The sequence below is a fragment of the Quercus lobata genome, chromosome 8, assembly GCF_001633185.2.
Source record: "Quercus lobata isolate SW786 chromosome 8, ValleyOak3.0 Primary Assembly, whole genome shotgun sequence".
Taxonomy (NCBI): domain Eukaryota; kingdom Viridiplantae; phylum Streptophyta; class Magnoliopsida; order Fagales; family Fagaceae; genus Quercus; species Quercus lobata.
Window position 1 is genome coordinate 27,668,015 of NC_044911.1, and position 25,710 is coordinate 27,693,724.

Here is a 25,710-nt window from a genome sequence, read left to right on the forward strand (position 1 = left end):
ACTTATAAATTTATAGTACAAGTAGTAGGAGACTTAACTTGCACACAATATAAGATTAGGCTTGAGCCTATGCTATTGGACTATTATATTTCAAAGTCTAACAGTTATATTTCTAACAATTAGGATGCCCGACTTTCAAACACAACAAAATAAGCATATAGAACTGATTTCTTTGAGTGTGAGAGAGGGAGTGAGGCACATTGCTTGTACGAAAGTGACTTCAGAAAAACACTAAAAATCAGTTGTCTGATCAGAATTATAGTAATCACATATATCCAATAGAAACAGCCACTGTTCAGAGAAAACTTTTCACCCAAAATTTGGATAAAATACATCATCCGCAATCACAAGTGGAAGGTGCTTATCAATATTTGCAACTCAGGCAATGCTTATTAGACCCTTAAAACTGATACAAGGCCATGTTGGTAGGTTGAAACATTTGTAGAAGTTTGATACAATCATGCTATTAAGCAAACTAAGACAAGACAGAAAAATAAAACTCTATATATCTAATATATCCACACTTTAGATGCTCTTTTATTGTATTATATACATGCTGGATTGACTTATGGTTGCTTCAAGCTGATAATGTTTGTTCTATATATTAACACGATAGACTCGCCTCCACTTTCAGTATCATCATGTCAATTCTGTATGTTTAGACTTTTCATATCTGTCCCTTCGCCTGTAAAATGGGATCTCAGGCCTATCCAACAATGGTAATAATCATGATCCATTAAGGGAGACTCAAGAGCCCAAGAGCAGACGCGGGGTATTAAACACGATTCAAACATAAAAGCCATGGTATCAGTTATTTTATGCGGCCCTGCCTCATTTCCACTTGCAATTGTTGTCTGTGCATCAAAATGAGCGATATGGTTAGATCAGGACTATTCATTGACTCTAACCCTAATGAACAAGATTATATGATATGGTTAGATCAGGACTATTCATTGAATCTAACCCTAATGAACAAGATTATATCATTGGCCAGTAAAGGGACTCCCCAGGAGTTGACTCAAGGTTTGAAGTGTTCAACATTAGATCCACTCAAGGTTTCAAGTTCTGGAAATGGAGCCGATATATGACCCTCTATGTTTCAGATTGCCATTAATTTGATCTCTCTTTCGAATTTAAACAATTTTATTGAACTTTCAGATTGCTATCAATATGATCCTTCCATCTAGCTGTTAAATGCCATGTCACCCACACATAACCGTCAAACTGATGAAGTATTGGTGAAAAAATGAGAGGGAGAGTGTTGGGAGAAAGAAAAAACATAAAAGAGGTAAATAATGAAGAAATAGATTAGGAAGAGAAACATGGGGAGGGGTTAGGGTAATTAGTGAGGGGAGAGTAGAGCGGAAAGCAAATCTGGGTGAAAAAAAAAAAAAAAATCAAAGACATAAAGTGAAAAACAAAAGATGAATTTGGGATTGTTTGCTTCATTGAATTCATTTTGGGGGATTTATTTTTCCTCTTGTTTATCAGATTTGAATACTAAGGTAGTTTAGGAGAAGATGGGGAATCTCTTCTAGATCTACTTTAACTAGGTCTGGTTTGATGACGATAATTTTTACATATTTGAATTGAAGAAGAACTTGAAGGAGGACAAGAAGAATAAGAAAAGGAAAGAAGGATGGTGATGAGGTGAGCAAGAGCTATCCTACCCCATCCACCACACAGCACCTGCTCTCTCTTTTCTTTTCTTTTTTCTCAATTTTTTGCACTAAAAGGATACTGTTTTGGTCAGCACCTTTAACTCACATGAAAATTAACAGCATTAATGGATATGGATGGAAGACCAAACTGACCTCAATATGGAAGTTTAGGTATTAAATTAAATGCAGAGGGATCAGATTGACAGCAGATATAATCTTGAAAGGAGTAATTTATATTTTAACCAAAAAAATAAAACGAAGCCATCATCTTTTTCTTTGGGTTGCTTATAAAATACATACCTCATATGTCTTGGTATCAGGCCCATGGGGAGTCATGCAGTTATGAAGACTTGCACCACCAGGGAGAAACCCGTCAGCTTTCGCCTGAAAACAAGATTATGAAATAAATTGTATAATAGAATGCAGAACAAAGCTGAATTAAAGTATCCACTTCCTCATATGCCAAATTGTTCTGCACATGCATGCCTTATATACACAGTATAATAGGCCAGAACTGGACAACACGATTTTCCCATCTGTTGCCAGGAAGACTTCAACATGTATATGACCCTAAAATGTGATGATTCTACAAAGACATCTTACGATATTAAATGACTAACATGCATTTAGAAACCGCATGTTAATTATTTATTTTAAATATTAACAGCATAAAAAAGAAGTTTGGCATTTGAATATATGCAGCAACCACCTTCCCCAACAGTACAAAGAATTTTACATCCCATTCTCAGCCAATATATAATCCCCAAATATTAGGAAATTACTTTGTCCACCACATGTAACATTCACAACACGATGAGACAAGTAGTTTAAATTAGATTTTGAGAACAACCTCATATCCACCGTGAATGAGGCCCATAAATTCACTCATACAATTGCGATGATAATATGGAGGCCGGAATGTATGCTCTGCAACCAACCATCGGGGAGGAAAAATGACAAAATCAAGCAGAGCAACGCCAGGTTTTTCAGTTGGTGCCGTCAATACTGCATAATAATTGCAAAATAATAAACTAAGATAATCAAACACACTTTATAAGTGAAAGCGAAAACCTCATTAACCCAAATTTGAAATAATAAAAGCACACCATTAAGCATACCTGTATTTATTGATGGATCACTATGATCGATTAAAACTGTATTGTAAGGGCAGAACTTACTTAGATCATACTGCAAGCAAATCAGATATTACATCAAATCAAGTCCCTTTATGGTTATCATAGTCATATCTAGAGAGTTTTAACAGTCCAAAATGTTATATAAACAGCTGAGAAGAGAGAGAGAGAGAGAGAGCTGCCTATCCTTTTTATTTCATTCATGCAAAAAAGACGTTTTCTTAAAAGTAACACCCACCTTATACGGAGCATAGTTACCATGCCAAGCAACAACATTGAATGGAGAGAAATCTTGTCTAGCAGTAAAGAGTTCGCCACCAAACTTTTGTACAATAGTGAAGCCTGGATAGGAACTCTCTTCAAACCAGGCTGTAGGCACAAGGAAGTCCCTTGGAGCAGCAAGACCATTAGCACCTACATGCAATCAAATTAATAATATTCTCACTTTTGGAAGTATTGAAGTTTAACGATTGATCAATTAAGTACTCTATGTCATATAATTTGAGACAAAAAAATAATCGCACTTGTTTTTTACTCAAACACCACCAGCTGAACAAGAGACTACGTACCTATGGGTCCAAGATCAGGAAGTTGAAAATGGGTACCAAAAACCTCAGCAACATAACCACGTGATGGGCCATCAGGCAAATTAACAGCAAAACGAAATCCCTGAGGTAGAACGGCAATTTCACCTGGGGAAACTTGCAATCTTCCACATTCAGTAGTGATCCATAGCCCTGCACAACCAGCATAGAGTGTAAGAAAGAAAACTCCTATCAATTTAACACAGAATACCCTCACAAAAAGGGTTAGATTTTTTAAACAGTGTACTTGCAAAATTTCAAATACCTAGTAGCACAAGGAGCCAACAATTAGATACAAGCTCAGAATATAAGACTCTTGGAATGCCAATCCTCCAACAGGAGGGCACTATGGGTATGTGTTTCGCATCAAAGAGCTCATTCAAAGGTGAATTCGTTCATCACCCTCTAAAATTAAGCAATCAGTGTCTAAAAATCTCCATCTATTAAGGGAAATTGTCTTTCATATGAGTACATAAACAGAAAGACATCTGCAGACTTTATCCCTTTCCAATTTTTAACAAAGTATGGCCTTCTAACAGGATATCAGGGGGGAAAATCCCTATTTAAGAGAAACCAAAATTAAAATCAACCTTTAAGATAGAAACATCACTTACTTCCCTGTTGAGGCACTATCAAGAAGTCACCATCAGCATTGCAAAAGGCACAGTTAGTCATAGATTTGTTGGCAGTATACCTACAAATTTAATTCCTCAATCTATCAAGGTGTACATAAAACCTTCATAATTTCATTCATGTGTTAACATAAAAAAAGAAGATTTAGGATCTAGGAATTCATTAATCTCTTCGGAAAATATTTCTACTGAAGAAATTTTGCAAACTTGAAAATGAAAGCAAGACAGCAACAAAAATTGTGTGAAAGATATAAAAACGAGGTCGTACCCAGTGCACAAGTCTTCCCCTTATGCAGTAAAAATAAATAACTTAAGTAAAAAGACAACTGCTTGTTAGCATTTCTTACATCACTTTCACACATTGAACTATGAACCAGTTATTTAGTTGCCACTGAGCATATAAAGAAAAAATGAATAAACAGAACACTCTTAAGTAACACTAGCTCCAGTTCACTACATTTTAGCAAACCATTGGCAGTCAAGAGAAACTATTTAGCTTTGAGATAGTAAATAAATTAAGTTAATTTATTATAACATCACAGCTTTTTTAAACCTTGACTTTAGCTGTTTCTCCAACACTAAAGGTCAGCCATTTGACAGCTGTAAAACTCAAAACAAAAAAATCCAAAGTTTCTTTAACTGGTATTTCTGAGCAATTAAACACAGTTTAAACTTTAAAGTACAATACCCTGTTATTTTCTTCTTTCTTTCTTTCTTTCTATTTATTAAAATAATAATAATAATCAGAATCATAAGATAAGATAAAACTTGGACTTCATCTAACAATAAAGTTCGCATAGCTTATTTTTTAACTTTTTGAAATTGAGATTGTTTGAAAAAAGCTGCACCTTAGAAAAAAGTGAATTTTAAAATGAAAAAAAAAAAAAAAAAAAAAAAAACTGATAGGTCCATATATGATATTTGTGGAAGTGAAGAACTGGGTGTCCTTACCTTAATACCTGATAATCAATTCATACATAACAAATTAAAAAAAAAAAAAAAAAAAAAAAAAAAAAAAAAAAAAAAAAAACTAAATTCTAAAAGAATTCGAGGCAGAATGCAAATTAACTAATAATTACCAAACAAAGTAGGGAAATAATAGTGAGGAATACAGTAATTAATGTCATACTCACATGAATATATATGGTATGGCTAATGGCGTAAATGTAGTCGTAAAAAAAGAAAGAAAGAATGAAATAGGGAAATTAGTTACATGTGAATAGCAAATCCATGGCGTAGGAATGAGCTGCCAGCCCCGCACACAGTGTATAAGCCATCGATAAAATCCGTGGGTTGATCGGGAATATGAGGGGGGTTCCATCGTAGCTGAGTTGGGGTGGTAGAAGCTTTGGACTGGTTGTTGAATTCACTAACCAGCTTCTCATGACCTGCTTCCCGACGTTTAAACGGTTCATGTGTAACTGATGGTTTTATCCGATATAGCCAACTGCAGCCCACATATTCAAAAGTAACGAAACTAGCAGCTATGCAATTATTTTGAAAGTAAAGCAAGGCAATCAGCAATTAATTATTAATTCAATCAGACCTGCGAAGATTGAGCTTGCGAGGAGAGGTGAAGGGGGTGCCAGAGATCTGTTCGGCGTAGAGGCCGAAAGGGCAGATAAGAGGGCTGTTTTGACCTTTGGGAAGAGCTCCTGGGATTGCCTCCGAAGCCAAGTGGTTTCCGAACCCAGATTGGTACTCCACCTCTTCTGCTTCTTCTGCCCTCTTATTCTCCATTTATTATGTTTATCTTTATCTATTGAAGAAGAAGTACAAGAGAAGGTTCAAGGCCAAGGTGAAGTTGAAGGTGAAGGTGAAGGTGGGTATTATCTTATATTTTATTATTTGCATGTTGAGTTGAAGGAGTCATTGAATCACCATTTTATAAAGGAGAGAAAGGGAGGATTGGCAGGAAAATTGAGAAATGAGAAAGATGTCATAATCATGATGTCGTGGCGATATTGTCCGTTACAAGAGACGTAGGCCTATTAATGAGATATACCAAAACTACATTTTTCACGCAAATTTATTGAATATTTAATAATCATAAATAAATGTGTAGAATCTCATTCTACATAAATTTTAGATCTTATCATAAATCTAATCAGAGAGATCCATAATTATATAAGAGATAAGGGTACACATTTATAGTACTTTGAAAACATTTAATAATTACTCATTTTTCACTTAATTGTTTTGTTACAATTAAATTCATTTATGGGGTTCTCCTCTTGGCCCACAACTCCTTTTCCTCTCCATTGTTGTCAAATATTTAATGGGAACTAAATTGACTCTAAACTTATTGTGAGGAACTTGGATGTCTTGATTAGAGTAAGCCTAAAGAATTTTTATTTTAATGATTTGCCTAGACTTTCTACCAATAATAACAAATTTTGCAACTAATTAAGAAAGTAAGGCAGTATTGAGAGATGTCACAGTTGGATTTACCTTCACGTGAGAAGTCTGTTACTTTTTTAACAAAAATATTAATTTGGCACATTTGCAAAGTTCGTAGAGTAAATTGGCCAAAACAAAAATTTAGGGAGTATAATGGCCACTACTCTAAAGTTCAGTGGGTGTGTGAGTATTTTTCCCATTATAATTTGTGTAACATTACTTTTGTATAGGACCATTATGAATATAAATCCTCTGTACAATTTTTTGTGTACCATTTTATTTTTCACAAAATGGTACAACTAACATCACTTTTGCATTGTCACTCAAAGTAAAGCTAAATCCTACCTGCAGGTTGGCTTGGCGACCAAAGACAATGACAGGTGTATGGTCATTCAAAATAAAGCCAAATCCTACCTACAGGGTGATCGACAACCAAAGACATCGACGGGTGCAAGATCACTTAAGATAAAGATAAGTCCTACCTACGAGATGAATCAACGACCAAAACATCGATGGGTGCTTGGTCCTTCATTCAATCTAAGTCCTACCTAAGGCATGGACCGACGACCAAAATATTGATGGGTACTTGGTCCTTTATACAATTTAAGTCCTACCTACGGGATGGACTGACGACCAAAAATATCGACGGTTGCTTACTCTTTCATTCAATCTAAAGTCCCACCTAAGGGATGGATCGACGACCAAAATACTAACGGGTACTTGGTCCTTTATACAATCTAAATCCTATCAACGGGATGGATCGGCGACCAAAAATACTGACACGTACTTGGTCCTTCACTCAATCTAAGTCCTACCTAAGGAATGGACCGACGACTAAAATATCGACGAGCACTAACACTTGGCCTATTTTAGTGAAACACATGCTCTCATTTGGTCTAACGGAGTAAACCCGATGAACGTGTACATAGACAACCATTAAACTTGACTGAAGGTGCCTTCGAGAAGGTCAGCAAGAATATTCTACAAGCAAATTATATCTTAACAGAAAACAAAAGATGCATTCAAGACTGATGGAAGCATAAAAATATTCGGCAAGCATAAACAACAAACATATCCAGGGAGCATGTGAAAATAGAAAGGACATTATAGATATAAAAGTATATGTTCAAGCTCGATGAGGGCATAAAGATGTTAACTTGTGCCAAAACAAGGCACCCCGAATAGTTATGAACTTATTTGTACCCAAAACAAGGCACCTAAATTTTTTTCAACTGACTTAAAATATAAAAGAAACAATCAATTTTAAGGATTACAAAAATCAAGCTGGAGGATCGTCGGGCACTTGTAGACACCATATTTTGTACTCGGTTAATAAACTTTAGTCCTCGGTCCCAATAATGAGCTTTACATAGGTAATTGAAGTTATTTTGATAGTTTAGAAGTAATCACAACTCAAAAGTGCTCAAATTGCTTTGAAAACATTGTTAAAAATGACCTTTGCTTATTGTTTTGACCGTAACTTTTGATCCACAAATACTTTTTGAGTTCAATTTGTTTCATTGGAAAGTAGACATACTAGGCTTTAATTTGAATACAGATTTTACCTAATTTGGACTTACATTGAGTGAGTTATGACCGTTTGAAGTCGAGCTATCAGAGTTGTACGTATGCATGAAACTTCATGTGTACGCATGCACGAACCTGCATATGCATACACAAACTTGCATACGCAGGGCCTATTCTAGAACCTCAGAACTTCACGTTTTAGAGCCCAAAGCCTCCCTCTTTGATGGGGCCCGGCCCCTAGACCCTTTGGAATGTCCAAAACCCTAAAAATAAGCCTGAAAACCCTAGTTTTAACATATAAATACATTCTTATACCTCTAAACTCAAACCCTAGCTAGAGAGAGTTGATTTTTGACCTAAAATTCTCCAAAACACTTTTCTAACTCTAATTTTTTGCACACACAGCCACCATGAACGTTTTTTGGTTCTTCCAAACCTCTCTCTAGTAGTCTTAAGTCAGAAACTACTTTCTAAATTCTTCCAAAAACCTTTTTCAAAACAACCTTTTCAATAACATCATTTTTATTTTGAGTTATGATAACTATGAACTATTGGAAATCTTCTTTTACCTTGATATCTCATTGAATCTTATTGTGTAGGCACTAAAGGGCCGGTTGAATATCAATCAAGTTTGTATTCCAGAGCAAGGTGAGTCTCTCTTCATGGCTTTTCCTTGATTTGGTTCTTTTATCATTTGTGTTTTTGTTGTTCTTAGTTAATTTATATGTTATTCATGCTTAGAAATATGTTTTGTTTTGTTTGATTTTATTTTGTTTTGTCTCATCATGTTTTGATTGGAAAGTTGATATAATTTGATATATTGATGAATATGTTTTGATGTGTTAAGTGTTGCTCTTGTTTGTTGTTAGATCCAATGCATGTTTAGAAATAGATTTTGTTTTGTTTATTTTTGATATCTTTGTTGTTAGTTTAGGTTGTTTAGTTTTATATTAGAAGCAAGTTAGGTTTGGTTTAATTATTGTTTTGTTGCTTGCTTTAAAATTGTGTTTCTGGGCGTGTATGCGTGCACATACTTATGTATACGTACGCATACTAGAGGCATGTGTACACATACTCATGTATGCGTACGCATACTCGTGCCCAAAAATGCAGATTTAGGGTTCTTGCAATTTTGTTTGTTTTGCTTAGTTTTAATCCTTTGTTTAAGTCTTGTTAAGTTTAATTTTCACAAGTTTAGGTCTAGGGTTAGTAGAATAACATGTTTCGCATGCCTTTATTAATAAAATAATAATAAAATTTCTAACCTTCTTATTTATTAAAAAAGAAAAGAAAAGATTTTCAATTAATTTTGTTTCTCTTTTTTTGGGAAGAACATGTTCATGTTCTTTGTGTTCTTCCCTATAATCAATCTCTAGCAAAAAACAAACCCTAAACCCAGATCCTAACCAAACCCCAAACCCATATCCCCAGTAAAGCAAACCTTAGCCTTCAAATCCATAAATTTTCTTAGCAAACAAACAAAAAAAAAAAAACCCATTGAAAAAAAAAAAAAAAAAACCCAAATCACCACCACCGAATCAAAGAACATGAAGATCAAACCCAAGCAAAAAAATAGAAACAATTGAAATCTGCCACTAAAAAGAAAGATTAAGACCCATGAAAAACAACCCACCCACGCCGTCCATCAAGCCACCAAATCAAACAACTAAGATCCAAAATCCATCAACCAAAACCTGTACAATCTTGATCACCAGATCCACCTTCGACGCACTAAAAGTAAGTCCCACCGACTAGCGGTTGAATTGAACCAAAAAAAAAAAAAAAAAAACCCTTTTCATTCGTTGGCCTTGGCTCGTACAACTACAAACTGCAAAACCTTACAAAACAACATAGACAAAGGAAAGCAAATAGTCTCAATCGCCCTCAAGCGACCAATTCAATTCCAAAAAGAAAAGAAAAAAGAAACCCAAACAGGCAGCTCTCCTCCACGAATGACAAATTTGATCTGATTTCATCTGATCTGGAAATGGAGTCGTTGACGTCGTCGATGTTTGTGGAACTTGAAGACTTCAGTCAGAAGGTAGACCTGACTCGGCAGATCTGTGACGTTTTGTTGAACTACCCGGAGGGTACGACGATGCTAAAGGAGCTCATTCAGAATTATGTTTTTAACCAAATGAACACATGTTCTAGATTCTTCATGTTCTTCACAAAAAAAAAATAAAATAAAATAAAATTTAATTGAAAATCTTTTCTTTTCTTTTTAAAAAAAATAAGAAGGTTAGAAAATTTATTATTATTTTATTAATCTGTCAGTTTTCCCGTTAGTCTGGTGACAGAATGGTGCTTCAAGGACTTAAATGTCTCGCATTAATTGGTTTAGGGACTAAAAGTGGTAAAAATAAAATGTAGGGACTAAAATGGAAAAAAAAAGTCAAAATGTAAGAACTAAAAGTGCATTTACGCCAAAAAAGAAAGAATGTGGTCAAATTTTGAGACCCATGTGAGCCTTCACCTACCCCCCTTATTTCCCAATCACTCATTCTCACAAAATATCTCACCCTCTCCCTTGGCTAGCTAGTGAAGGGGTTGCCTTCATTTTCTTTTATTGTCACACTCAAGCATAAACATGCCCACATACACTACTCTCTACATCTCTCTTTCATTCTTTCACTGGTGCTCATCTCACAGCCACCTCCACCATTTTCTCAACAAGGTTTACCAAAAAAACTCCATAGGAAAAAGTTAAGACTCACTCATATCTTTTATTTGAGGTAAAAATTTCTAATCTTTTTGGTGGGTTTTATACTTTTGTATGAGGTTCTTTTAATCTAAGTTTTGGAAATGATATTCATGTGATTTTTGAGCTTCTTGGGTGATATTCTTGTGATTGTGTATATGGGTTTTTGATTTGGTGGACTTATTTGATGAGTGGGTTTATGGTTTTTACAAATGGTATCTATCTAAGATTTATTTATGGTGGAAATTTATGGGTTTTGAGCTATATCATATGATAGTTGGTAAATCAAAATTTTCCATTGCTATTGGGTTTATTTGGAGCTAGTTAAAGATTTATATTGTTTGTCCTGGAGGATATTGTGATTTTGGTTTCATGGGTCTCTTGATGATGTTGTGTAAACCTTGTGGGAACTACTTATTAAGTGTTGAAGTTTTAATGTTAGGGAGAATACCTTAAATGATTTAAGTCCATAAATTAGAGTCTATGCCTTGTAAATTAAATTGTTGAGAAACTTTGGAAGTGGAATACATTATTTGTGAGGTTAAATACTTAGGCTTGCCTAATTAATTTCTTATTTAGTGATTTCTAATTTGTAGCTAGATGCAATATCAAGCCTTGTGCTAATCGTGATAATTTTGCTTGATATTGTTTAAGTTCTAACTAATCTCCTTTGGAGCTTGAGGAATTAGGCTTTGCGGGGTGCGAGGTAAGTAGTTTTTTAATGAGATTTTTGGAAAATAACCTTGTTGCATAAACGCTATTTTTGGGTCAAACATATTTTGGAAAATTATTTGTGGGATTATGTTTTCTTAAAAAGTGTTGTGTTATGACCTTGTTATATATGATTACATATGAAAAGTTCATCATGTTTAATATTACACATGGGGAAATGCATGAATATTTGACTTGGAAAAAAAAAGTATATTTGAATTCATTTGATAGTGGATTTCATGGATTTATGGTATTATTTTGGAAATACTAAAGATGTTTTGTCTTAAATTGTATTATTTGGGAAATTGATGCAAAATATTTGTGACAAAAAATGATTTTGAGGACTTTGAGAATATTGTGGATATTTGGTTATTGAAATATCTTATGAAACTACTTGGAAGTAAACTATATAGTTTGAATACATTTAACTTGTGAGCTTTTGATGTGGGTTTGCCCTTGTGCTATGATGTTGGTGATTACCCATCTTTGTGATGACGTCTTGGTCACGTGTGATTACTTCGTCTTTGTGACGACAAGCCCAGTTGGAAGCTCCCACTTTGCATGACACGGGTAAATCCTTAAGTGTATGACTAAGGTTGCTGCCCATAAGGCCAAAAAGACCACATGCAAAACGGGTACTGTGGAATGCATCATTCCCTACTGCCCATAAGGGGAAGTGGTAAATCCTTGTGTGTGTGGGTGAGGCTAGGCAGGGCTATTAGACCACATGCCAAAAGAGATACGTATCATGCTAGTGTGTTTGGGTTCTGAACAGTCTGTGGCGGTATGATGTCTTAGTAACATTTCCGTCTTTGTGGCACCTTGGGTGAGGTTTTTGGTTTTGAAATAATATTGGATATTTTGGGAAACTTGGTACTCAATTATTTCTATTATTCTTGTCATGTTGTTAATGAAATTGTTTTTGTATAAATAAAATGGAAATTCCCAAATTATAGCATGTTTTGTAAAATGCTCATTATTATAAAACTTGCATTTCCCCCGCCCCCATTAATTATGTTACTTACTGGGTTTTAGCTCATCCCACACTCTAACAGTTTTTCAAATCAATTAGTTATACCTGGGGTATGCAGTTTGCTTTATTTGGTGGTAATTGGAGTGCTATGTTAAATTGGGAGACTTTTTCTGTAAATGGTTGGTGACTCAATTATTCTATGTTCAACAAGGCCTTAATAAATTCCATGGGAGGTTGGGCACTTGAGGTTTGTTAGCCTTAGGCATGGTAGGCCCAGATTTGATGTTGAGGTTGTCTATTCTTGATAAAATTGTGACCTTGTGTAATCTATTTGGAGTTTTGTAATATATTCATGTATCTTATGGAGGCATATGATTTTTAGTCATTATTTGTAAATGTGTTACAGAACTCTGACTTGTAATGTGGAGATTCCAGTATATTTATTCTAATCATGTGGAAAAGAAAAGAAAAGAAAAATCTCTTACTGTTTCTTTCTTGATGGTTCTTTTCTCATACTTTGGACCCATTTGGGTTCGGGACGTGACAGATGGCTCCCTTTCAAAGGAACCAACTAAGTCGTCAACCATGGACTCGTACCCTAATGGAGAGACCTTGTCGTTACCCTACTCCAAATGGACATACGACAAATATTCACTTATCATGTCACTATTACTTGACATCTTTTCACCTATAAGCGACAAATGAAAAAATTACTCACATGACAACCAAACACTAGACCAACGACCATCCCAACTACAAATAAATAAATGAAAAATATTTGAGGAATAGAAACTTGATAGGCCACAAACTGAATGATCCCTTGTGATAGAAATTAATTAATTAATTAGCCAAGTTATTAATTAATCAATTTATTATGCAAACGTGTGATAGCACAAACAAATTACCAATAAACTAATTATGCAGCAGAAAATAAATAACACGGTGATTTGTTTACGAATGGGGAAAACCTAACGGCAAAAACCTAACGGCAAAAACCCCACTGGGTGATTTTCAGGTCACCACTCCCAAAACTCCACTATTATTATAACAAGCGGTTACAAGTAAAGGAATCCAAGACCTTATCAACCTACAGTTGAACTCTTACCCTAATACCCAATTGGACTTGTTCTGTAATGACAATTCCCCTTTCTGATGCACGGCTCCAAGTACGTGACTAACCAATTTGATGCGCGGATCCCAGTACACGGCTTACTCCTTTGCACGAATCTCAGTACGTGACTAACTTCACAGCAACCCTTTGATTGTTGTAGTTGATTTGCAGCAGCTTCACATAGAAACACCAATAAGATCTTCAATGTTGGTGTAAGAGACTTTGCTTGGTTACAGAACTCAAAGGCGTACAAGAAATGCAGCAAGAACTCTTTTTTTTGTAGAAAGAGGCTAGGGTTTCAAAAAAATAAAAAACGTTATGAAGCTCTCTAGGGTTAGGTTTTTCTTTTTCCACCTCCTTTAAATAGGAGTTTAATGGGCTCTCCTATTTCAAATAGGTTTACACAAACCTTGGGCTTTCCTAATCCTATAAGGATTATACAAACCCATAAACAAATAGCTTTTTAGAATAAAACGTTTCTCACTGTAATCTGGAAACCCGTAAGCTCGATCGATCGAGGCATTTGCTAAGCTTTAATGAATTTCGACAGATCGAGCTTCTATCGAGCAGGTATCGAGACCTGCAGATTGCACTTTTCTTGAACAGTTCTTGAGTAGTCTTCATATCTTTAATTTAACCACTTGTAATGATCATCTTGAAACTACTTAGATTTACCCAAATACAAATAAAGTACATTTTGTCAAAAAATATGCCAATTACATACAAATATTTCCCCAACAAAACTTACCCGATAGAAGTGACAATTGAAGAGCAACAAACGAACTGTTGAAACAGCCAGCTCTAAAATCGACGAATGATCTCAAAGACCGACGAAAGAACTAGTAAATAAAAAGAAATTACTCAAAAAAGGTGAAAAAGAAAATCAAAAGCAAGTTCACATCAATCTATTGTATGATTGCTTAGATACATCATAATAATGTCGAGTGAAACATGCATAAAGCATAATTTGGTACGTAAAAAATCACCTTTTATCGAATAGCGTTTGTCGTTAGTGTTGGATCCGCCATAATACAAACAAAAAAAGATATTCGATAATTTGTTTACTGTCTTAAGTTTTTCATGAAAGAAGTTTACCGTCTTAAGTTTTTCATGAAAGAAGATTCGAATTTATGATATCTACTTTATAATAATTATTATTATTTTTATTAAATCAAAACATCAACTAATTCTTTTGCATGGATAAAAGTGACTAAAACTATTTCCCATACCTCCCTTTATTCTGACATTAAAATTTATAAAAAAAAAAATGAATGATTATCTAAAAAAAACATTTTTTAGAAAATTATTTTATTTATATATATAAAACCGAAACTTCTGAAACTCTCATAATTTTTTATGTTAGCACAATATTTAAATAAAATTATTTTTATTTAGTTCAAACGTAATAAGGAGTGAAACTCTATTTTTCTAACAAGTCCAACTTAAAGTCAAACTCATTATTGTTATTTTTTAAAACAAAATTATTTTTGTTTAGTCCAAACTTAACAAGGAGTGAAACTCTATCTCTCTGACAAGTTCAACTTAAACTCAAACTCATCATTTTTTCTAAACAATTTTTTTTTTTTTTTAATCCAAACTTAACAAGGAGTGAAACTCTATCTCTTTAAATTGAAACTTTTGAAACTCTCACAATTTTTCACGTCAGCACAATATTTAAATAAAATTATCATTTTATTTACATAAAATTATTTTTATTTAGTCCAAACTTAACAAGAAGTAAAATTATCAAATTATTTACAAAATTATTTTTGGTCTTTCAGAAATTTTAATATCTGAATTTTTGAGTTATTTTTTTTTTTAGTATCTGAAATTGTCAAACAAATTTTTTGTAAGTCATTGCACGTTCAAGCAATGGCTTCTTCATCAATTTGTAACACAAATTGAAATTATACAAGAGCAAATCATGCAATGGTATAATTTCTTAATTAATTTAAGATTTTATAAAATTATTTTAGTCTACCTTACAAGTAGGTAAGTTCCCGTGCATAACACAGGTTGGCAACTAATTTTTCTATAATTGGTAACCTTAAAATGAATTGAAAAACTATCTTTTAACTTTCTCTACTTAGCCATGAGATAGATTTTCTTTCACCATTTTATTCTGAAACTACCAAACACCCAAAAAAAAAAAAAGCAAGAAATTATCAGTCAAAGCAAACCACGAGTCATACGTGTGCGATTCCGAATTGGAAAAGGTTAGAGAGTTCATCCAAACAGAAAAAAGAAAAGAAAAGAAAAAAGCAAGATAGAGAATTTTGGACCCATACCTAATTAATATTTCTTAAAAAAAAAAATTACTAATTAATTTAATATTGCTTTAAATATGTATGCTGCCAACCATGGAGGCATGGAGCTATAGGTACACTTTACTTTTTGCCGAGGTCAAATATCTTTTTTTTTTTTTTTTTTTTTTTGGGAGAAAATGCCGAGATCTAATCTGTACACTTCCTTTCTCTTTTTTGTCTGGTTTGTTGCTAATAGGCACCACATCAATTAAAATAGAAAATCGAAGGAGCAGGATAACATACAGGCACAGCTAAGAAAATTTGACTTAAAAGGGCCTAATTAATTAAATCATGGGCCACACCATTTTTAGATTTACATATCAAAAGAGCAAAGTTGTCAATATGTCTACAGGATAGTTGCCAACTGATAATCACTAGATGCTACTGCCAAAGCAAATTTCATTATCATCTTCTATTATAATTACCATACACATCCTCATGTTCTTTTCTATCTGCATTGCAGGACCCAAAAAATGCCTCTGACCTCCACTGCCTCAAGTTGCTCGCAAAGAATTGATTGCGCCTGAATCAATGCATAGGTTTCCCTTCATAATTCTAAGAATTAAGAACCACAGCAAAGCTATGTCGCAAGTTATTCTAGGATCATAAATTTGTTTGCCACTATTCTTATATTTTAGAATATTAGTAGTTATTTATCACTTCCGTATCAACTCATTATTTTTTCTACATACTTAAAGAGTTGTGATATCAGAGTTGTGACATATAAATTGTGGACCTCGATTTTCTCTTCTATTGACAGATGTTGCATCACAACTTAGTTTGTGTCTTCTAGCACCAGGAGCCTGCCAACATGAGAGTTAACTGTTTATTGTTATATTCGATTGCATCTCGCCTTTAATCGATTAGCTATCAATATTTTTTTAACTTCATATGGAATTTTTTGGTAGTGACATACTTTTGTATCTAAAACATAAACTCTGTGTTTGAAATTTTGGAAGGAAAGGGGCAAGATTTTTTTTTTTTTTTTAAATACTTGTTTTTATCTTTTTATTAAAATTTAGGCAAAAATGCAAATTTCACCCTCTAAGTTTGACTAAAATTCATTTCAAGCATTAATTATACTTTCATTTAATTGAGTTCTCTAACTTTCAAATTTATTCAATCAAGGGTTTTGATTAGTCTCTGTCAAAAATTCTATTGGTTTAGATTTTTTAATATTATTAAATTTTTAATTACAATTGCTTGGTGAGAAATCGATGGCAATTAAGTATGTTTGGCTCAATGACTATGGTCAGGTTAGCATTGGGGTATTTCGCTTTTTTTTTTCTTTTTTTTTTTCTTTATTATGTTTGGGCGTTGATGGTGGGAAAGTGACTATTTTAGCATTTGATACCAATCGTTGGGGTTTTGGTAATATTGGGGTGGTTGGTGTAGAGAAATATTTTGGTAGTCTGATTTAAGGGCAAAAGGGATCAAAGTTTTCTCTGATACCAAATTTGATGCAAGATTGGGAGGGTAGCAAATCGAAATAACTGGGAAGAAAGTAGATCAGGGGTAATCACAGGCTTCACCACCAAGAATATGCTTGAAATTTTAGGTTTGACCACATAAGGGTGCTTAGAATCACCACCAAATTAGAGAGAGAATATCTATAATCCATATTATATATCAAATTCAACATACGAATTATGCTTAAACTAGGGACTATTAAATAGGTTACCATATTAGATGAAACAAGGAAAATAGATCATAATTAAGATAGCAATAAAATACCTTAACCCTTAAATAAAATTCAAATAAATTCAAATCCCATAATCTTAAATCCAGTAATCTAGACCAATTGAATCAATTGGCATTTATTTGGTGTCTATACCACTTGTTTAAACAATTTATTAAGTTATACGATTAATGATCTGTTTGTTTTGAAATAAAATATTTTCAAACGTAAAATACTTTCAGATGTTTGGATGTCATGTAAAATTGTTCAAGCAAACCACCAAAACTAATGGCTCAAACATTAGAGCTGCTAGTGCTGAAGGTCTATGACCAAACCTCTCGAACTAGCAATTGATATGATGGCTTTGACAATCGGACCGGTCTCTAGTGACTTGAATGGTAGCTCTAGCCACTAGACCGCTGGAAACTACCAAAACAACATCTTCGGTGACTGAATTGCTAGTATCAATCATTGTAATGGTGTCTCCAGCCACCTAATTGCTAGCACTAGTTGCCAAAACGGGTACACCAAACACTAGACTACTGACACCGGTGACCTAGCCACCAAATGAGGGAAAGGGAAGTCACCATGTGTTTTTGTAAAATGTTTTACCAAATTTTTAAAGGTAAAATGATTTGTAACTTTTTATAAAGGATTTTAAGATCAACGGAAATATTTTACAAATTTGACCATATTTTACATGCAAATAAACATCTAAAAATTAAAACATATTTTCCAAAAAATATTTTACTTCAAAATAAACTGAACGTAATATACATGAAAGCTCACTTAATTGTCAAGCTCTCAATTAGAGAAATTTAGAAGATAACTTTGATGAGAAATGTTATGTTTATAATATTTTTCATAACAAATCTTAGGTTGTAGGTTGTTACTAGCTGTTATTAGTAGGTAAAAAAGTAATTTCAGTAATGAGTTCAAATTAAAACCAATAACAATTGACCACCTAGAATTTGTTATGAAAATATTATAGACATAGCACTTCTCTAAAATGAGGGGAGGGGAAGTCATCATGTGTTTTTGTAAAATGTTTTACCAATTTTTTAAAAATAAAATTGTAAGGACGTGATTTGTAACGAACTGTAACAGTATTGGGTTTGCACGTAAAAATGCCCAAACAATATCATTTGTAGAGCATGGGTTTGAAAGACTAGGCCTTGGTCACCAGGCGATGGGTTTTTCGTGATATCCATATATGGTTAAGTCGTCTTCGCCCTAGGAGTCTTTCTCTTGGAGGCGGGCTGGGAGGCTCTGGTTTTTTGCCATTTTTCCCAACCCCTGCTATGAATTGCTTACTTTTCCTTTTATACTAGCCTGTGTTTTTTATCCTTCGTCCACGTGTAGGATCGACATTCCAAGACTGATACTTGTCCCATCAGCCCATACCCAGAGTGGTTGGGGGTGGTTGTAAAAGCTGGAGAGTATGGCTCTGTCAGGTGCGGAGTATTGAATGGCAGTAAGGGCAGCTTTCCCTGGTCGTTACGCTTTCCCTGGTCGTTACACTTTCCAGCATACCCTTTTCTATTGGCACAGATATTTTAGATTTTTTCCCAAGTTATTTCTATACCATTTTTGCCCTTTCTTCTTGTGAGGTCTCGGACATGCCGAGGACTGAATCGTCCTCGGCTGTGTCCCAAGGTTATTTCGTACTTGTATTGCCGAGCCTGGGCTATCACCTTCCTCGGCTTGGGCCTTTGGACCCCAACAAATAAATGGGCCTGGCCCACGAATTATTGGGCCCTACAATAGCCCCTCAAAGCCCTGTTGTCCAACCTCTTGGTTGGAGAGGAGGGTTTTGGTAATACCAAGCCTTTATTATAGCTCGTTTAACTCAACCCTTTATTAATGTTGGCGTTTCTCCATCTGCCCAGGAAATGTACCGGTCTACGAGACATTCCTTTGAATTCATTCACAACGCGTTCATGCTGTTTGGCTATCCAAAACGTGCCTTTAATAGTTTCCCTTTACGAGACCATTCAAATTTAATGGTTATTGATGGTGTGGGGAAGTGGAGCGGGCATATTTTCGTTTACATATTTTCTTGGAGATCTGAGCATATTAAATACCTTCCGTTTCGCCCCTCATATAAAAAGAAAAAGCGAGAGGTTATTTCTCCTGTACATGAACCCTTTTAATCCCTCTGAAATCTGAAACCCTTAGACTCCTCTAGAGTTTACTTTACCCGCTAGTTATACTTTAATTTGTAATTCGTTCAAAATAGGAGCAAGTAATGAAGGAGACATTCCCTTCTCAGAAATTCCATGTTCTTATGAAGCTAAAAATGGCTCGGTCGGGGCAGGGATGGCAAAGACTCAAGATACTTCTCACCCTCCTTTCAGCCAAAATCCGAAGCAGGGGCTCGTCGCGTCAGGCTTTTGGCGCGACTGAGCTGGGGTCACCCATTATCAGTATCAGCCGCTCTCTTACGAGCATAGCTAACATGGCACCAGCGTGTTAGGAGTCAGGACTGATGCAGGGACAAAGCATCCCTGCTTCTTCCTCTTTTCCTCCACTGGTGCCTCCTTTTGCCTTTCTTTCTTCTTCTTTCCACCGCTAGATCCATCTTGGCGCTTTTCCTTCTTCCTCTTCTTCTCCTCCTTCTTTCTCTTCTTCTCCTCCTTCTTCTTCTGAAGAAGGTCCTCATCTCAATATGAGCGCTATTGAGGCAGAGTTTGGAAGGATTTCGGAGACGAGTTTAAGAAGACATCTGACCGTTTATTTGTTATATTGTTATTGTTTTCCTTTTATTATTTTTGTAATCCACCTTCTGTATAGGCTTGTTTAAGCCCTTCTTTGTACGTTGTAATACCTCTTTATATTAATAAAAGTTGTTATTGCTTTATTTCACACATTCTATCTCTTTATTTCTGAAATGGTTACGCCGTGAATAGACATACTATCTTGTGAATTCTTTTTATTTTTACACTTTGACCGATGTCTAAGACCGAAATCCTAGTTAATAAAAAGATCTTACTCTGTGTTTATAGGCAATATCCGACTTAATACTACCGAATCGAATTAGAGATACTTAGGGTTGAAACCCCTATTAAGAAGAAAAAGAAAGGAACATTATGGTAAGCTTATTGAGGCGGCCTGGCACAATACCGCCGACCTTAGAGCACAATACTTAGGGCCGAAATCCCTTATCAAAGAAAAATGCGCTATTATGAACTTACGAGTGCTGTTCGGCACAATAATACAGACTTGAACTAATGACACTTAGGGTCAAAATTTTTGCTAAGGAAAAGATATTACACGACTTTAATAGAATTGTTTGGCATAACAATGCCGACCTGCGAAAACAACACTTACCCCAAAATAGCCAAGATGACAACTGAATGCTCGGTGCGGTGCAGGAAGTAATCATCCGAAGACATACAACCCACAAAATGAACAGCCCCTCCAGGTTGCTAAGTAGTAGGGTGTTTCACCATCTTCTTAACAACTTTAATAGTTTTAACCTTTTATGGTATTTGAGCCGAGGATTGAGTAACTTAGAATTTTTATTAAGTAGCCGACCTTACGAGACTCAGTTTTTCTTTCAAAATTCAGTTTTTCATCTAAGTAGTTGGTTTCTCCATAGGTTTGAGTCTGAGGACCATACAATACCTTGGTTCTGTCCAAAACTCAGTTTTCTCATCTAAGTAGTTGGTTTCCCCATAGGTTTGAGTCCGAGGACCATACAATACCTTGGTTCTGTCCAAAACTCAGTTTTCTCATCTAAATAGTTGGTTTCCCCATAGGTTTGAGTCCGACGACCATACAATACCTTGGTTCTGTCCAAAACTCAGTTTTTTGCGTGGGACCTTGGTTTTAGGGGAATTAGCTCCTCGACCAAGCCCCTAGAACCACCCATGCGATTGACGCTACCAAGCGTAGCCCCTAATCAAGAATCATAGCCCCTAATCAAGAATCATAGCCCCTAGCGGAACTTTACACTAGAACTCCATAACCAGCTGCTAGAAATGACAAGGGAACTCTCTCGACCTACCGCCTATGCCAACACACAAGCCTTTCCCACAGACAGCGCCAATTGTAAGGACGCGATTTGTAACGAACCGTAACAATGTTGGGTTCGCACATAAAAAGGCCCAAACAATATCATTTGTAGAGCATGGGTTTGAAAGGCTAGGCCTTGATCACCAGGCGATGGGTTTTTCGTAATATCCATACATGGTTAAGTCGTCTTCGCCCTAGGAGTCTTTCTCCTAGAGGCGGACTGGGAGGCTCTGGTTTTTGGCCATTTTTCCCAGCCCCTACTATGAATTGCTTACTTTTCCTTTTATACTAGCCTGTGTTTTTTATCCTTCGTCCACGTGTAGGATCGACATTCCAAGACTGATACTTGTCCCATCAGCCCATACCCAGAGTGGTTGGGGGTGGTTGTAAAAGCTGGAGAGTATGGCTCTGTCAGGTGCGGAGTATTGAATGGCAGTAAGGGCAGCTTTCCCTGGTCGTTACACTTTCCAGCATACCCTTTTCTATTGGCACAGATATTTTAGATTTTTTCCCAAGTTGTTTCTATATCATTTTTGCCATTTCTTCTTGTGAGGTCTCGGACATGCCGAGGACTGAATCGTCCTCGGCTGTGTTCCAAGGTTATTTCGTACTTGTATTGCCGAGCCTGGGCCATCACCTTCCTCGGCTTGGGCCTTTGGACCCCAACGAATAAATGGGCCTGGCCCACGAATTATTGGGCCCCACAAAAATGTTTTACAACTTTTTATAAAGGATTTTAAGGTCAACAGAAATATTTTACAAGTTTGACCATATTTTACATGCAAATAAACACTTGAAAAAAAAAAAAAAAAAACCACTTTTCATAAGATGTCTCATCATATAACTTTTTTTTTTTTTTAGAGAAACAAACACACATATAAGAGAGAGAGAAATGAATTCTAAGAATTACGTCCATTAGAATTAAATAATCAATGAGAATTAATATATTCATCACTTATCTACTCAGTATAGTAAGAATTTGACGAAATATTTCAAAGGGATAAATCGATTAGAAATATCCATATATGAATTAGTGAGTAAATGAAAAGCACTTACTCTCGACAGGTGAAAAAAAAATAATAATAAAAAGTAAATCAAAAGCAAGTTCACGACAATTTTATTCTATAGAACTTCAGTAGATACATCGTGATGTGGAGTGAGACATGCATCACAGGCCAATTATGAAGATATCATAATCGAAGGTGACTCCCTCAGGCCTCAGCGGCATTCAGGCCTTGAGAGAAGAACCTTGCGAGATTCACTGGAGAATCAGAAACATCATAGCAGATAATATCATAATATAGAGTTGGCAGCTCTTTCTCCTAACCTTTCCTTCCATTGGATAGCTAGGGTAGCAAATGTAGCTGCTCATACTTTGGCCAAGTGATCAATATGGAAAATAATTTGTAGGTTCTTTTGTTTATGGCAATTGGCCTCCCTGTCCGTGCGATATTCTCAGGGAGGAGGCTATTCTGTTCTCTCCTCTGTAATTTCCCTGCCTTTTAATAAATATTTTCCAGTTCATAAAATAAAAAAATAAAAAAAAGCAGCGTGGCATGCATGATTTTTTAAATCGATAGATCTTAAAGAAATTGGATTTATGATATCCGACTTATAATAATCTTTACTACTAATTAGGGGGTTTTCTCTTTTTGATTTCCTCATTTTTTTAATTAAAAAATGCCCCTACACCTCTGTAGGGGTATTGGGCCTAGGAGCTCATTCTCCATGTATGTATTGGGCCTAAAGCCCAAGCCGAAGACTAGAGATCATCCAAGGAGTAAACATTATCAAGGGAGTCTATGTTAGTAGATGACGAGGTCAGTTTTGGTCATAATGGCACAAGACTTTCAGCCTTACAGCTACTACTCAAAGACTTTAGGAAGCTACTGATGGGATAAGTATCAAGACTAACCATTGAGCCTGCACGTGAAGGGTGGAGATGAAAGGAGAAAAAAGTATAAAAGAAGGAAGTAATGTGAGAGGGAGATCGGAAATTTGTAAGAGAAAGCACTGTAGCAACTTGAACCATATCTATAACCATTTTCAATCAATATATACTAGAACAGACCTCCTCGAATTGTGCCGAGGACGAATTTACTTAGATAACTCCAGTCCATTTTTGTTTGATTATCTGTTAAAATCCATTCTAACTGTTATTCCATTCATTAGAGCCTAATTTTTCAACCCACTCTCTACAAATTTATTGTATTGGGCTTGGATCCAATCATACTTTGGATCTAGGGTCCAAATTGCGTCCTTACAATTGGCGCCGTCTGTGGGAATAACTTGTGTGATAGTGAGTGCAACGGTTAACTATGGTAGGATCAGGTTTCCATCAACAAGAGTCCACGGGGTCCCAATGACAAGATGATTTTCTTAATCTTAAAAACAGGAGAGATCGAGAGGGTAGTGTGCATACTACACATACAAGTAGAAGTCATTCTCGAGTTGGAAGTCACGTCTCTCAAGAGTAGAATAACAGAGCCATGCAACTAGAAATTGACCATTTAAAGAAGAAGTTGCGTCATGCACAGCGAAAGCGAACCCCCTCCAGCTCTGACATTTCCTCTGATGATGGAGAGGATGCTAGTTATAGACGAAGGTCAAGAACCCCGCCTAACAAGTCTTTCTCCTACGATGAGGAGTACCATCACAAATGTAGGTATAAGAGCCCATCTTGCAAAGGCCTGGGCAATGACGCTATGAGTAAGGCGTTGAACCAAATTTCCAAATCGCCCTTCATGCATAAGATTGAAGGGGCAAGACTTCCTCGGCGATTCAATCAGCCAACGTTCACCATTTACAATGGTCGAATGGATCCTGTGGAGCATGTGAGCCATTTCAACCAAAGAATGACTGTCCATTCCAAGAACGAGGCCTTGATGTGTAAGGTGTTCCCATCCAGTTTAGGATCTGTGGCCTTGATGTGTTAGGTGTTCCCATCCAGTCTAGGACCCGTGGCGATGAGATGATTTGATGGCCTGGGGGCAGGTTCCGTAAATTCCTTTAAGGGGCTCACCCAAGCATTTGGCTTTCGTTTTATTACTTGTAGCAGGGTTCCTTGGCCCTTGGATTCCCTACTGTCCTTATCTATGCGAGAGGGGGAAACGCTGAAAACATACTTGGACCGATATTAGGAGATGTTCAATGAGATAGATGGTGAATTTGATGACATGGCTATCAGTACTTTCAAAGTCAACCTCCCAGCCGAGCACGGTTTAAGGAAGTCTTTGACGAGAAAGCCTGTCACCAGTGTACGCCAACTCATGGACTAGATTGACTAGTATAAAAGGGTTGAGGAAGACTAGTAGCAAGGGAAAGGTAAGGCTAATGTTATCCCTCTAGAGAGGAGGGATTTTAGGTTAGACCGATACAATAACAATTGACCTCGAAGAGACTTTGCTAGGCAGCCAGGGCCTGCCAATGCTCAAGTAGTTAATGCGGTGTTCTAAGAACCGATGCACCAGGTTCTAGAGAAAATCAAGAATGAGTCGTTCTTCAAATGGCCAAATAAGATGGCAAGAAACCCCATGAGGCGCAATCAGAGCATTTATTGCCAGTACCACCAGGACTAGGGACACACTACGAAGGACTATAGAAATTTGTGGAATCATCTAGACTAGTTGGTCTGAGAAGGAAAATTGAAGCAGTTTTTGCATCATTCTAATGGTTAGTAAGGCCGAGAAAATTCAAAACCCCAGAGAGATGCTTCTTTAAGACCTCCCTTGGGCATGATAAATGTCATCTTTGCTACTCTAGGGAGGACTAGTTCTTGTCCCTTCAGAGTGATGTCTGTGGCTCGACTGTCCACCGAGGACACTAATTCAGAGCCGAAGAGAGCTAGATTGGATATCCAACCGGCACTAAGTTTTTCGGACGAGGACAAGATTGGAACCATTCAGTCATATGACGAGGCTTTGGTGATCACACTCAGGATTGAGGGGGTATGATGTGAAGAGAGTGATGGTGGACCATGGCAGTGGTGCTGAGATCATGTACCCTGATCTGTACAAGGGGCTGAACTTAAGACCCGAGGACTTAACAACCTACGATTCTCCTTTGGTGAGTTTTGATGGGAAGGTTGTCATCCCGAGGGGTCAGATTAGACTACCTGTGCAGGCTGGTTCAGAAGTGGTTGAGGTGGATTTTATCGTGGTGGATGCCTATTCCCTTTACACGGCCATTGTGGCCAAACCTTGGCTTCATGCCTTAGGAGCTGTCTCTTCTACTCTGCACGAGAAGGTAAAATATCAGTCAGGGGGCCAGATTGAAG

General features: G+C 36.1%; 1 protein-coding gene across 1 annotated transcript; it reads right to left on the reverse strand.

The window, feature by feature from the left end:
* Nucleotides 1-250: 250 nt before the first annotated feature.
* On the reverse strand, nucleotides 251-5,948 carry LOC115956036 (homogentisate 1,2-dioxygenase). Its single transcript, XM_031074490.1, has 9 exons — nucleotides 5,557-5,948; nucleotides 5,224-5,457; nucleotides 3,993-4,072; nucleotides 3,364-3,531; nucleotides 3,033-3,208; nucleotides 2,780-2,849; nucleotides 2,512-2,666; nucleotides 1,962-2,045; nucleotides 251-854 (listed from the first exon to the last, which is right to left on the reverse strand). Exons 1-9 carry the CDS (start codon nucleotides 5,748-5,750, stop codon nucleotides 645-647), a joined length of 1,371 nt encoding a protein of 456 aa, XP_030930350.1. The 5' UTR covers nucleotides 5,751-5,948; the 3' UTR covers nucleotides 251-644.
* Nucleotides 5,949-25,710: the final 19,762 nt, after the last annotated feature.

What these genes read in the sequence shown, in the direction of transcription:
- LOC115956036 (XM_031074490.1), bottom strand. Translation starts at nt 5,750, where the DNA reads ATGGAGAATAAGAGGGCAGAAGAAGCAGAAGAGGTGGAGTACCAATCT. An exon ending in CATGGATTTGCTATTCACAT is followed by an intron (nt 4,073 to 5,223) that starts GTAACTAATTTC and finishes TTAAATTTGTAG; the next exon opens with GTATACTGCCAACAAATCTA. An exon ending in TCCTGATCTTGGACCCATAG is followed by an intron (nt 3,209 to 3,363) that starts GTACGTAGTCTC and finishes GATTGCATGTAG; the next exon opens with GTGCTAATGGTCTTGCTGCT.